The sequence below is a fragment of the Cyclopterus lumpus genome, chromosome 21 (genome assembly GCF_009769545.1).
Source record: "Cyclopterus lumpus isolate fCycLum1 chromosome 21, fCycLum1.pri, whole genome shotgun sequence".
Classification (NCBI taxonomy): Eukaryota; Metazoa; Chordata; class Actinopteri; order Perciformes; family Cyclopteridae; genus Cyclopterus; species Cyclopterus lumpus.
The window spans coordinates 8,029,218-8,043,729 of record NC_046986.1 but is presented as its reverse complement, the minus strand read 5'-3'; the positions used below and the strand labels follow the sequence as shown (position 1 = coordinate 8,043,729).

Here is a 14,512-nt window from a genome sequence, read left to right as displayed (position 1 = left end):
ATAAATAAACTGGGACCGTTTGTGCCTCTCGTGTTTCACCAGTTTAAATTCACTAACTCAAATCAAGAGGATCGTTTAAGAACCCAACTATTTTACACAAAGACCGTCCAGCTGCACTAAATGGCTTCACGTGAACCAGTGGGATCTGAAGACTACAAGTTTGAAAAGAAAATTCAATTAGAGAAATTGGCTTAAACCCACGAGTCTATTTCTAAAAAAGTTATTCTGAATGCTAAGTCATCGGGGCCACCGGGTCACATTCCACACGACATCAGATGACATCATGAAGCTCCTGGAATCCCACCGCAGACAGACCCAGGTAGACCAGCAGAACCAGGTCTACTAACCCTCGTAGCCTAGGCAACAGACCTCCGTAGCTCCTCATCTCCGCTGAATGCTAATTGCTGGATGCTACATTAGCTGCTAAACAGTTGTTTCTGCAGTAAAATGGATGGTCTCTGCTCTCAGGCTTAAAACACTGATTGTTCATTTCCTTAGAGCTCGTTGCACAGTCGTCTTAAGCTTTTATCATCCGGACATCTTTGAGATGCCGTAGCTTTATTTATTTTGTTGTTCAAAAATCTGTAAAAGATTTACTTTATTTGACATGTCCCTTTTTTGGGTCGAAGAACCAAAGCTTTGTTTTCTTCCAACAATAAAATTAAAGCGATCTCCAAGTATGTTTTTACTTAAAGTCGTTGTTTACATGCGTAACTGCCAGAGCAGCAACATCAACATTTCTTAGCTTTGTGCTACAAATTCAAAATGTCACACGTTAACACTGATCAAAGCTCACTTTCTCCTAACAAAAAATAATATTGCACTTAACATTCTTGCACACCAGTCGCCATTATTCTCACACTTAATATATATATACTGACGTGGTTGCCTTTTGCATTCACACAGATGTACTTTATCATCATACAGAAACATCAGTAAGAAAGTCATCTTAGAAAAACACAGGGGGCTAGAAATTACACTAATTTTCAAAAGGAAGTATTCTACACTATACTTGTACAAATCCCAGGTTTTTTTTGTTTTTTTTTCAAGTGCTATACAGCAAGAAGAAAGTGTTTTTCTTTAAAATAAAATGCCAACAGGCTACTGCTCGTCCTCGTTTTCCTGTCCTGAACCTTCGGAGCGATCCCCTTCTAGTCGATCTGCAAGAAGGCAAAAGCAGATGTTAAAGGGGAGGGGCCAGGAGGTGTCACGAGGAAAGGTCAACAGTGTCTCTGGAGGCACAAACATTCATACCAACTGTGTACCTGATCTGATGTGATTGAGGGAGGCCAACATTCGGAGCATGAAGGAGGCCGGGACTGTGATTGTGTTCCTAGTTTCCTCGAGCATCAGCTCGTTCCGAGTTATTATCTTGAAAGAAAAGGAGACAAAGAAAAAAACGAAAATAGAATGAAGGATGTTGAATATGACAAAAAAACAGGAATAAAAAGGAAAAACAGTTCTGACAGAACCATGAAGAAAACCATTTTTATTGGCTGCCATTTGAAAATAAAATATATTAAAGTTTGACATTTTGAAGTAGTATTTATGAAGCCAGCAGCCAGTTAGCTTCGCATGAAGACTTGAAACAGGATAAACAGCTAGCCTGGCTCTTTCCAACATCCACCTACCGGCACCTCAAACCACATACAACATGTTAATTAGTCGTACCTCATTGGCGAGGACTCTGTTGAAAGATGGCGATTGTTCCAGTGGCGACCAAATCTTGATATCGTAGTCAATCCCTGAGGAAGCCAGAACTGAAACAGACCGGGAAATGAACATTGCAATACTCAGTAACATCGTCAGATCATCTGAGGTGTGTGTGTGTGTGTGTGTGTGTGTGTGTGTGTGTGTGTGTGTGTGTGTGTGGACTCACTGGGGTCGTAAGGGTGCGGCTGCAGGCAGTTCACCACATGGTTGTCGGCTTCCAGCAGCATGAGGTGCTCTGCAGTGTGTCTGTCCCAGATGAAGATGTGGCCGCAGTCTGAGCCGCTCATCACAAAGTTGTTCCCCCAAAAACAGGACTCCTTTATCTGGACGAAATAAACAAACCCACCTTGAACTCCACACTGTAGGAATAGATCAACACGTTGGGCCTCAAAGATTATTTAGCTTTCATCTCTGAAAGTTTGATGAGAAGACGCTACTCTCATATCTGAGGGTCAGGTGGAGAGCATAAAGGCTAGAAACGGTGAGCCCGGCTGTCCAAAGCACAACTCACTGTTTATGTGAATGCACGATGAGAAGAAACCTAAAAACATCAATTTTGTGGTTTCACTATTCCTTGACAAACGTTTATGCATCGGCCCAGAACTTCAGTGCAGCTTCTCTGACTCAATTTAGATTTAGTCCACGAGCTCCGGGTTCAGTAAACAACCTGAGGGGGAGTTGACTGTCGTATGTCAAGAAATAGTCACTGCACGTATTGTTATTTTTAGTTTTTTACAATTCTGTTTGTGTACAAATATAAACAAACAATTAGTGAGCTTTAGAAGTGCTGGCAGGCATATATTTGCACCTTGGATAGACAGTCTAGTGGTTTCCTGTCTTTGTGCTAAGCTAAGCTAAGCTAACCGCCTGCCGGTCCCGGCTTCATACTTAACACACAGACATCCGTCGTATCCATTTTCTCATTCAACCCAGATAATTCTTTTCAAGAGGCCTCTGAAGTAATACGATGAAAGTGTACCATTGTCCTGGAGTTGCGGTGGCCTTTGTAGACCATCTTGACTGAGGGTCTCCTGATATTCTGTGTCTCGCTCTCCTCCATCTCCCTTCGCTCTTTCCTCCTGCGAAACAGCTCCTGGATGCGGGCGGCGGCCGAGCGTCTGCGAAACACACGAAACACACAATACATGTGACGATAACGCACACAAAAGACCAAACGAGAGACACAAGCCCATGCTGTCTCTGATGCTTATGAACCCCATGCTTTGAATAAGAAGTGAAATATGTGCATATAAAATCCATTCAACCAGATAACAAACCCTAGAAAGCTAGAAAGCAGCCACAAAATAAATCATAACTGGATCAAGCCCCTAATGTTGTTGTTGTTGTTGTTGTGAAAAGTGTTGTCCATTAACAACAGTCGTGTCACCAAATTACATTCACATACATGTCGTATACTAGTTGGGGGGAAACAAAACAACAAAAACAGTCTTCTGCCTCCGGATGAAATTTTTTAAAAAAAAATCAATTTCTCCGGCTCTTTTCCATCATGCACACTTTCTTTGATCATTCATCCTTTTTTCCGTACAAAATCTTTAAAAATGCTGCCGTTCCGCTGCTACTCACACCGCCTGTGAAGTCAGTACTCGCATGCACATCACTCGAACGCTACAGTTAGCCGTGGTAGTTAGTTTTTTGTGAGTGAAATGACCAAACTAAAGCAAAAACCTGTTTGAGTTGAGTTGTAATGCTCTGCTGCATGTCACACACCTGACAGGTTAGATGCTTTTAGTGCAAACACTTTACCTGATCATCCTATCTCCTACTGCAGATCCTCTGGAATTTAATCTATATTTGTAGTAAAACAGTCAATGGGAAGGCATCACAAAAAAAAAATAAAAATCAGAATGCCCCGCCCTTTAAAAGTGATATTAAACAAGAGCAAAGATGTAATCACCTGCATTCAAATGAATGAGGGTGCTGTCTAACGTACCTCTGTCCCTGACCTCTGAACCTCGTGGACGGGATGAGAATGGGATCGTCGTCGCTGTCGTCAGAGTCCTGGTGGGCCCGTGCGGGCTGACTCTGGCCCTCCTCTTCCTCCTCCGCTCTGGGCTCCGCTCTCCTGCAGCCTCCTGACGTGTCCTCGGTGCCCACCGGCTGACTCCTTTCCACCGGTGGAGAAGCCAAGGTGTCGCCCTGGGAGGAGCCCCCCGCCGCTGCCGCCGGGGCTGGGGCCTGAGCCGACGAGCAGGAGGCGCTACACGGTGGCTCGATGGCGGCGGCCGGGACGCTCTGCTGCCCCGAGGACACAGAGGGAGCTGAGGGGGAATGCATTTCATTAATGGAGGACTTTTGACAGAGGGCATGTGTTTTGTGAATGTATATATCAAGTGCTGTATTCTTACACTGCCTCTGTGCATTGTGTCTCTGTACACTAACGTTCAAGAGCAACTTAAATATATAGTTTAGATAATATAAAAAAATATTTTCAATCAATATCTTAAGTGTCCGCTATATTTAAAATATGATGTTTCAGTTCAGTGTCCTTTTGGAAAGGGCTGTTTGATGGATTGATTAACTTCACATCATCAGTCGATAGTTGAGGTGAAACTCGCTTGTCTCTTTGAAAACACACTTCTCCGCCTGGTGTTACGGTACTTTTTATATTATTATATTATATTCTGATGCTGGTGGACTCACGTGGATCGGACCCTGAACTCTCCATGGACCGAGTCTCTCTGCTCTGTGCGGCCACAGCCTCAGAGGCTTTGGGGCCTCCACTGCCCAGAGAGCTGGATGTGCTACTGCTCCTGTGGAGGAAGACAAACAAACAGTGACAGAGTCTCTCAAGCCCCGCCCCCCACAGGAATTTGTTGTCCCATGTTGATGATGCATCCGTTTCCGCAAAAACGCATAAATTCATAGAGGGTGAACGTGCTTCTGATTTGCAAACGGTGAAGGAACCAGAAATTATGCACCAAAAAAAAGTTTACAGATTGAAACGTTGATGTCGTAATGGAAATAAAAGGAAGATGAGCAACCTGAGCTCTGCAACTATGATGATCTACAAGGTTTTGACGTGAAACACATTTTCTAGAACAAATATTCACCATGATTTCAGTTTATGTGGGCCAAAAAAAAAATCTGATAGCAGTATAAACAACACATGCAACAAAGATATGTTCCATGTTATTATTACTTCATTAAGTCACTGCACACACACAGTATATATACCCTGCTTTATTTCATATTGGACTCTAAATGGACCATCATGTACTAAATGAACATCAAGCTGCAATGAATGAAGACTTGAAACTATATCGATTGAGACCATAAACTCGTGTTCGCAATGATTTACTGAGGTAATAAATGAGGAGGAAGGTCCTTTTCTCATAGACTTCTATACAATCAGAATTATTTTTGCATCTAGGAGCCACCTGCTGGTCAGTTGAGAGAATGCAAGTTCAAGGCACTTCTGTATCAGCTTCACTTTTCTGAATGGGAGATTGACGCCTGCTTTCTTTTTGTATTAACTTTGCATGATATTTGCACCATGATGTCTTTTTTCAAAATTGATTAGCTGTGATAAAGCAGCTCGTCGAGGGTTCATTATCACATGCTTCAGCAATAAAGGGAAACTCATTTCCAATAAAATAACCGACACAACAAACGTATTCAAAAGGGAAGAACAAAACAAGTGTCACGATGATTTCAATAGGCCTTTTATCTCCGATCACTCACCACTCATCGGTGAAGTCCAGCTTGATTGTGCTGGTGGTGGTTCCCTCTGAACTGTAGTGGAGGCTGAGGACTGGCTCTGCTGCACTGGGCCGACTGGTGCCGGTCATGGTGGAGGAGGAGGAGGAGGAGGAGGAGGAGGAGGTGGTGGGTGCGCTGGTGCTGACTGGCACAGAAACCGGTTGATCAGGAGGTGAACCTGCAGCTTCTGCTGCTCCTGATAAGCAGATACACACAGGCCAAGCAGGCAAGAAGGGATCTTTGTAAATACAAATAAAAAGGCAGTATTCTCCCAGTTGTTCACAGCATGTAAACTGGTTGTTTAAAACGCACAATGGCATCATGCAGCCGTCTGCTGCATGATGCCGTCCCATTGATAAACAACACACACATGCAGCCGACACTAACAGAGCAGACAAAGGTGACCTGTCGCCAGCACCAGCGCCGACACACACACTGACACTGGGCTGGGCTGGTATACTCGTACCTGGGCTCTGGGCGTCAGCCAATACACAGAGTATCGATCCGATACCAGTGTTAAATTAATAAGCTGTTTGCCTCACTGTGTGGACGAGACTGGGGTCATTCTCTCATGTGTAAGGCAACGTCAGGCTGGACTTAAACATTGTCAAATAACATGTAATAAACAAATACATAGATGTAAAAGTACTGGATTGTTATTCATCAAAAGGTCAATACTTTAATAATCACAGTATCTCTTAGACACACTGACATACACGTCTGGACAGATAATGGGAATAATGGGAAAGTGAAGTAGTGGATGGAGAGAAAAAAGAAGCATGAAAACAATGCAGGGCAGACTGTGCAGGGGGTTGAGAGCAAGTGTTTGTGTTGATGAGGGAGAAGAAGAAAAGGTAGAGAGGAGGGGGGGCAGGGGGAGGACGCACCCTGCTGGTCATCAAGAGTCATGGATCCCAGCTGTTTGTTTACCACAGACGAGGGGGAATCTGGAACACAAATGAGACCGACTAAACATCGGACACGGACGTCAAACCTGAAGGCTCAAAGTCAAAAGGCGCACGGGGGTTAAAAAAACTGTAAAAAAAAAAAAAAACGATTCCAAGGCCAAGCAGGAGAAGAAGAAAAAAAAGCTTCATCTGATTATTTCACATTCATTGCGTGTGCAAAATGAGTATCGGAGATTATGACAAGTTTACACAACACGTCCTGCTGGTAAATGATTAATTCCTGCCATCAAGCTCACTGGAAAAATACAAACATAATATTTACATTTCGTTTGCTTTCGAAACCTTAAAATGATCCAAATGTCTCAAACATATTTTTTGAATGATGTGATATTAGTGATAACAAATGTGAGCCAAATAAAAGCCTCACATTTCATCTGGTCATCAGAGCAGCCTGGTTTAAACATAAATAATACAAGTAACCCTTTTATTCCATTAAGGACTCTCGTTGGTCTGAGATGTCCAATAAAGCCCCTTTCAGACATGCATCTTGTTACATAAATGCAATGTTACGCGTCATTCTCACACAAACCACCGAGTGAAGCCACAACTCCAAACTTACGGGGAACAAAACCTGTTAACGTGCCTGCGTCTCTTGATTGAAAATCGTCTCATTAATATAAAGGCTGCCGAGGCCACAGAGATTACATGTACTTCTTGTTCGCACTGGAACACGTTCATTACTTAATTACCACCTTGAGTTCAAAAAAAAATCTGTTTAACAAACAATATTAAAAAGGTGAAGTGACAAAATGCACCTTTCCATGGCTATTCTAGATAAATAGTGTCCTTCTCAAATCAATCTGTTCAAAAGGATTCATCCCGTGCGGTGTGCGGAAAAAGAGGTTTAATAAAAAATAACCATTGGACTGCATGGATGAACACATCCAGAAAGAAAAAAAACATGCATTACACAAAGCATGTGAGAACAATAACAATAAATACACTGACAGATATTAGAAAATAGGCAGCTGACAATGAAATTGAGAAAAATGTGCGTTCACTTTGAGAAGCACGTGGGTCATTAATACACTCCAGAGTAAAAAGGTTAAGTTGAGTGGAAAAACCATCGCTGATGCAGCCTGAGAGAGACCTGAGAATACTCTCCTGCCTTCACATCATTTATTTTCAACTTGTCAACAAGAGTGGCGTCTCTTTCTGCGAGGGTCCTGAATTGAGCCACGAGGAACGGCCACGTAACGAACTCCTGCGTCCGGATGACAAAACAGCCATCGCTTTAACAGGACGGCAGGTGAAAGCCGGTAATGTTATCCCATGTCTGAAAGGGGCCTTAGTTACGAGTTTGAGTCAGATCAAAAGTGAAATCGGGTCCAACAGCTGATGCATCATAAAAGATCAAAATGGGTGAACAAACCACATGAGCCAAAGCAGAGCTTCACGCCGGCCGGTGCCACTCGGGTGAAAACTCAAGCAACAAGGGGAGCGATGGAGTGAGAGCATTAGTGAGTGAGGGGCTGAGCAAACAGTGGAGAGGCGACAGTGACGGCTACAGAGGTTAACGAGTACAAGGTGCATCATCGGGGGAATGGAAAGAGGATCACTGTGAGATTAGTGGTCAGTTTTATTAGGGCCGGGTCTTTCTGGAGCTCAACTGTCTCTACAAACAAGACATGTCTGCCTTTCCTGCATAGCGGGAAAGACGACAGGGGGAGGAGGGGGGGCCCGCGTGGAGGGAGAGGAGGGGAGGGTAACCTGGAAAGGGTTGCGTCTCAGCAGCGGCAGCAGCATCGGTAGCTCTTTGTGACTGTCCCTCAGTGGCTGCAGGGGAAGAGGAGGAGGAAGAAGGAGAAGAACGGGCCGCTCGCGGACCCCCTCCTGGTGGGTCAGCCAGCCGAAGTAACCTCTGCAAACGCCTACACACTAAACTTATGGGCAGCCGACGAGAACTGTACTCTGACGAAGGGGCAGAGGAAGAGAGGCAGAGTGAATGCACGATGAGAAGACTGAGAGGGGGGGGAGGGTGTGAGGAGAAGGGGAGCAGAGAGGAAATAAAAGAGGAAGGAGGACAACAGGATGCAGAAGGAAAAGAGAGTGACGTGAGGCTGCTGCTTGAGTGGAGTGGCTCCAACAAACACACACAAGTATACACACACACTCTCTCAATCACATCTAAAGATACCGTCTCACTGTCAACAGCTGTTTTTGTGTCCTTTGTCAAAGTGACAATTGTGTGCATTCTTTTCTTACCTGAAAGAGCAGGTTCTGAGGTGGTTGACGGCGTGGAGGTCGTGGGCGTGGAGGTCGTGGGCGTGGAGGTCCCGGGCGTGGAGGTCGTGGGCGTGGAGGTCGTGGGCGTGGAGGTCCCGGGCGTGGAGGTCGTGGCCGTTGGGGTCCCGGTCGTGGGGGTCCCAGTCGTGTCGGCCTGACTGACTGAGTCAGGCGAGGAGGTGAGGGGGGATGAGGAAGGAGCCGAGCTCTCCACTGACGAAGAGCTGGAAGGAGGAAGTGCTGTAACTGTTGACGAAGACCCTGAGGAGGAAGAGGAGGAAGTGGATTGAGGCATAGCGGCGGCTGCGGCGGCACCGGCAGGTACCTCCCGGGCGTTTGACCCCACGGGCATCTCGGGGACGCTGGACGGCTGACCGGAGCCTCCTGCGGGGGCAGCCGGAGTACTCGACGCCCCTTCTAGACGGACGGCTGTTCCGGAAAAAAGGGAAATAAATAGATGTCAACCATCTTCAGGAGCAGGGTTAATTTTGCAAAATGTACTTGCATAAATATGTTCAAAATATTGAATAATTGATGTACACTCTGCACTTGTGGTGCTTACACAGAAGTAGATACGGTAAATGGATCCATTGTAAAGCACCCTAGTGCACTGTAAAAGGTGTCAGTGTCAGCCAAAAGGCTCATTTTTAAACTGTTGCACCACTCCACGTCTCACCTCTGGGTCGCGTCTGAGGCCGAGTCCCTCTGCTGCTCTGAGCCTCGCTGGCCTCCTCGAACCAACGGGACAACATGTCCGACATCCTCTGCATCAGAGACACGTTCGGGCTCTGCTCACCTACAAGAGCGCGGGGGGGGGAACGTGTTCACGGGTTTACTGGACGCATTAAAACAAACACGACAGAGGCCGATGTGTTGAGACTCCACGCAAGATAGTTAAAAGTACATTTAACCAAATATTTGGACTTGTGTTTTGCAATTTGTGTGATTTTAGTGACAACCAAAGCAAAATATAGTGGAATAAAAGTGATATGTGGTTATTGTGACACTGACATTGAAGTCAGAGGAAACACAGAGAAGGTTTCTTGTGGAGAAGCAAACTACTTTCTGGTCGAGGCGTCACTTGTAACTGCGTGCATATTTAAGTCGATAAGTTGCACAGTTTATTAAAAGGTTTAATGAGGATTAAAAAAAAATGTTAGGCTCTGATTTTGCAGCCTAGCAAGAAAATGTAATTGTTACTTTACTTCTTATAAACAGGCGCCGAGAAATAAATCTAAAATGGCAAAAAATGTATTCAGAACTGATTATTTTACATGTTGGGTGTTGGTAAACTGTCTCCGAGGCCGGATCCGTAATTAGAGACCTCTGCTAATGAGCAGGAACACACACACACACACACACACACACACACACACACACACACACACACACACACGTGAGTTGCTGGTCCGACTCCTCTGATCTTACCGTCCCTCTCCCTCTCACTCTCGGGGCGAGCTCGGGGTCCCGTGTCAGACCAGTCACCTCGTAGACGTAGGCGCTTCACTGGAGGCTGCCTCAGCTGTGGAAACACACACACACACACACACACAGAGAAAGATTAGCAGTTTGTCAGTCAAAGCATGGTCAAAAATAGATCCCCTGCCAAAGCAAAAACACTGCTCGTCTCTGTCAGTGTCCTCTTTAGAGTGCCCCCCCCCCCCCCCCCCCCCCCCCCCCCCCCCTCCCTTCTGGCTGCACGACGGAGGTTGCCTCCACTTTCCAGTCCCCTGGCTCTCTTTACAGGGCGACAGGCTGAGAGCCAGAAATAGAAAAAAAGGGGGTCTTAGTGCAGAGACTATCAACTGCTTTACTCCGGAAATGTCATCGGGTCTGATTATGGGCAGGAGGTGGTGAAAAGCAGCGGAGGCTGACGGAGATAGTGGAAATAAATGAAGATATTAGATTATAGGTGGAGAGGGAGATGGAGAGAGGGAGATGGAGAGAGAGAGAGGGGGAGAGAGAGAGTGAAGTAATGCGCCTTTGCTTGGCCGTCCCCTCCATCTCAGCCTGAACTATTTTGGAAGATGGATGGACACGGCCTGCGTCGGTCGCTGTATTTGGAAAGGAATGCGTGTGGCGGTTGCATCTCGACACAGCTGAACTCACCACGAGGCTTTTGAAACACTGGCACCATGATCCAGCACATTCGCACACACGTGAACACCGGGACTGGCGGTAAACACCTTCAAACTAATATATGATGACCCGGACACATTTAACACCCGTTTAATTATATGGTTTTTAACCAGTTATCCGCTTCTTTATCATTTGCTAATTAGCGCTAAACAGCTGAGGAAATGGGGATGTCATTTGTTTTTCGTAGGCATTCGGTCCGATGTGAAATAAACTGCTGATGGAAGGGCGGCGGACCCCCAGACAGGCATAACCGTTGCCCGGGCAACGAGCGTCGGGGCTCGTTCGACTCGAGTCATTACGCTGTGCGCTCACCTCCTCCCTCCTCTCCTCTGACGGGCCCTTGAGCTCTCGGGCCTGGTCATCTTTGGGATCGAACAGGTAGATGTAATCGGAGGAGTAGCTGACCAGCACCTCCTTGCCGTCCTCGCTGTAGCAGAGAGAAGTGACGCGACACGACTTGTTGGACAGGTGAGCGGGAACAAACCTCACGCACATGCCCGTCGTCCCCCGGCCCATGTAGTTACCTGTGGGAGACAAAAGAGAGTCCCTGATGTCCCCGTTGTATTTTTTTTTAAGTGCGGTTACATTTAGTTGGATACATTTTACATCCCCAATGGCATATTTGACGAGATAACTGAAAAATTAACTCAGTGAAGAACTTAGAACTTGTTGATTTTCGCCGTCATCTTTACGTTCTATGGAAAAGCACTTTAAAATGACACAAATAAACTTAACGTGCCTCAACTGTTGTTTACATTTTCTTTTCTTTACTTTCTTTACTTTCACTCTTTTAGTAGAAAAAACGTTTTGGGTATAAAGGATGCTCTATAAATAATGTTTCTAATGTATTCTAGTGGTCAGGAGCAGGAGAGTAAACATCTAACAATAAACACGGTGGGGACACAATCTCAAACCAGCTTCATTACCTCAATCTACCAGCCAGACTTATTAATAACAGCTAATAACAATACACTATGCCAACAGAAATAAAGAAAATATTAGGATGGATGCTCTTTTATTGCTATGTGAGGCTCATTTTCTATCTATGAATCTTTGAATTGCAAAGTCACAAACAAGTCCCAAGACAAGACTGACAAGTCATAAACTTTGAGTTTTGAGTCCTAAATAAGTCCAAATGTGCTCTTCACTCTTCATTAATTTATCATTAATTATGACTGCTTTTTTGAAATTTGTATTTACTTGTTAAAACAACTTTTAATCTCTGGGCTTGGGGAAAAGTATCAAGTGTGTTCAAGTCAAAGTGAAGTTTCATGTCATTGGTGATGAAGTCTAAGTTTGATTTAGTCAAGTCATCACATGTTTGACCCCTGAAGTGAATGAGGCCAGCTCACCTGTCGTTCTGGTGCCCAGCATGCGTCTGTCGTAGATCCGCACCGAGCTGTCGGAGCAGCCAACAGCCAGGTAGTACGGCACCAGAGGGGAGATGGAGATGGAGGTCGCCGCCCTTCGACAGTTTATCAGGATGTCCTGAAATCACATAAAAACAAGCCAAATGATGTTAGAATGTCTTCTCTTTTCTGGAGTCAATGAGTCCTACTCTAAAAAGGCAGCAGCAACAGATGTGGCATTTAAAAAAAAAAAATGTTTAATCTTTATTTACAGTAATCAGGAAATAACCCCTCTGAAAAATATATTTCCACTGGATTTGATATTTTCCAGTTGAGGATGTCCACTTGTAACATTAACTGGCTGCAGGGTAATTAAGAGGGAGAGGTAACACATTCTGGTTGAGGTCACAGGGCCCGAGCTCGAGCAGGGAATACGAGAAGATGCAACGTAATCGAGACACACACACACACACACCACACACACACACACACACACACACACACACACACACACACACACACACACACACCACACACACACCACACACACACACACACACACACACACACACACACACACACACACACACACACACACACACACACACACACACACACACACACGCACACACACGCACGCACAGCCTTGGCGTTAATCCTTAATACAACATAGTGTGTCATGCATATTAAGCCAGTTTATATATATACACACTCTATAATGTATTCAACATTTTAAAGAACTAAATCCGGGACATTATCGCCCATAACGTGCCAGTTTTTCCACAATAATGGTCAAATAACCGCCATCGGCCAACTGAAAGGAGAGCGACCTCCCAGCCGTCACCGTACATCTTTGGCAGTCTTCTTTAGTGCAGCTCGTCTTCGTGCGGAGGTCGAACCACCGCACCGTGCCGTCCTCCCCACAGGACAGAAACGTGCAGGGGTCATTTGGTACCGTCATAATCTGACGGAGCAACGAGAGAGGTCGGAGGTTAGGAGACACAGAAACCACGAAGAAGAAGAAGAAGAAGAAGAAGAAGGAGGACTCCGTTGCTCTTCCTCAGTACCGTCGTAAGCTGTTCCATAATGGCAGGTGAACTGACACTGTCTGTTGTGCTCGGGGCTCTTCTCTGTGTTGGTGTAGTAGATGATGCCGTCTCCGGAGCAGGAGATGATCTCCTGGTCGTTTGTGTGGGGCATGAACTTGGCGCTGAAGATATTGGCCCGATGACCCGAGCGTATGGACTTCTTGACCTGAGGAAGAGAAGATGAATGAGAGCAGCATGGGTGGCGACTGAGGAAGGTGATCGAGGTCTCAACATCTTTCCAGGGCTGACCTTAACCTAAACACACACACACACACACACACACACTGCACTGAACGTGTTTGTGTGCTCCGCACTGTTCGTTTTCCCCAAAACAATTCAAGAGGTTGTGTTTCAGTGGAAAAAAACATCCCTGATATTCTGATAAGTGAAAATCAATGACGGACTAAATTAATTTCTATAGGTATCATCAAATTTGCAACGTATATAGGAAAGAATGAAAATATTCCGACCTTTTTGCTAAATGAAAATGAACTAAACTGCTCACATGTTTTGGTGTAAAAACGGCATCAGAATTGTCAAATGAGCTATAAATTGTTAAATGTATCATTTAAAATTGTTAAATGTATCATTTAACAATTTATAGCTCATTTGACAGCTGTAAAAAAAAATAAAAAAAATCTGCGTTATCTGCTTTTGAATTCATAGTTCCTCCATTATTAAAACCATCTAATTAAATAAAGTGACGGTACCTGTTGACTCCCTGTATTCACCACAACCTACCTTCTTGTTGTACGGGTTGGAGATAACCAGGAAGGTGTCGTCTGACCCCGACAGCAGATATTCACCGGTGTCATTCCAGGATATCGTGTTGACCTGAGGAGAGACGTATATATCTGATTATGCAAAGATACAGATGCTGATTTTGCAGTTTACATTAGTGCCGAAGGGATGAATTGAATTTAGAAGCTTATCGGTGGAGGAAAGAAGAAAACACTCAATGGCCGTAGACTGAATTAGTGATTTAAAAAAAAAAAAAAAAAGTCTAATCTGTGCTTTAAAAAAAAATATTGCATAGTTTCAGCACTTCAGGCGTCTCGAATGATTTAAATGAAAAAGTCTGAGAGAAAAACAACAACTGAACTAACAACACGTCGTCATGCACCTTGTGACGAGGGGCTCACTAGCACAGAGGGGTGGGAACCCTGAGGGTCTCCTCATCTGGTCCAGTTCAAGTGACTTAATAACAGGTTCATTAACATCCAACTGACTGAATTCACCATAAAATCATGGTCACTGCATTTCACTCATGAGCAATCCATCTGTGAGCGTAAAGTGGAGCACGGGAACG

The 14,512-nt window shown here is 44.9% G+C and overlaps 1 protein-coding gene across 4 annotated transcripts; it reads right to left on the bottom strand.

Moving 5' to 3' along the window:
• Positions 1–517: 517 nt before the first annotated feature.
• On the bottom strand, positions 518–14,037 carry dcaf6 (ddb1 and cul4 associated factor 6). 4 transcript variants are annotated; one of them, XM_034562030.1, is made up of 19 exons: positions 13,945–14,037; positions 13,186–13,369; positions 12,960–13,081; positions 12,119–12,254; positions 11,079–11,290; positions 10,056–10,149; positions 9,304–9,423; positions 8,607–9,056; positions 8,112–8,312; positions 6,321–6,380; positions 5,416–5,629; positions 4,375–4,484; positions 3,665–3,992; positions 3,478–3,519; positions 2,693–2,831; positions 1,880–2,036; positions 1,672–1,760; positions 1,266–1,371; positions 518–1,160 (listed from the first exon to the last, which is right to left on the bottom strand). In XM_034562030.1, exons 2-19 carry the CDS (start codon positions 13,313–13,315, stop codon positions 1,102–1,104), a joined length of 2,769 nt encoding a protein of 922 aa, XP_034417921.1. In that variant the 5' UTR covers positions 13,316–13,369; positions 13,945–14,037; the 3' UTR covers positions 518–1,101. The 4 variants fall into 4 exon arrangements, with proteins under 4 accessions (XP_034417921.1, XP_034417918.1, XP_034417919.1 ...); XM_034562027.1 differs by lacking the exons at positions 8,112–8,312; positions 13,945–14,037 and having other exon boundaries at positions 12,965–13,081; positions 13,186–13,295; XM_034562028.1 differs by lacking the exons at positions 3,478–3,519; positions 8,112–8,312; positions 13,945–14,037 and having other exon boundaries at positions 12,965–13,081; positions 13,186–13,295.
• Between the last annotated feature and the right edge of the window lie 475 nt (positions 14,038–14,512).

What these genes read in the sequence shown, in the direction of transcription:
- dcaf6 (XM_034562030.1), bottom strand. Translation starts at nt 13,315, where the DNA reads ATGCCCCACACAAACGACCAGGAGATCATCTCCTGCTCCGGAGACGGC. An exon ending in GAGTGAGAGGGAGAGGGACG is followed by an intron (nt 9,424 to 10,055) that starts GTAAGATCAGAG and finishes GCGCTCTTGTAG; the next exon opens with GTGAGCAGAGCCCGAACGTG. An exon ending in GCCGCACCCTTACGACCCCA is followed by an intron (nt 1,761 to 1,879) that starts GTGAGTCCACAC and finishes GGTCTGTTTCAG; the next exon opens with TTCTGGCTTCCTCAGGGATT.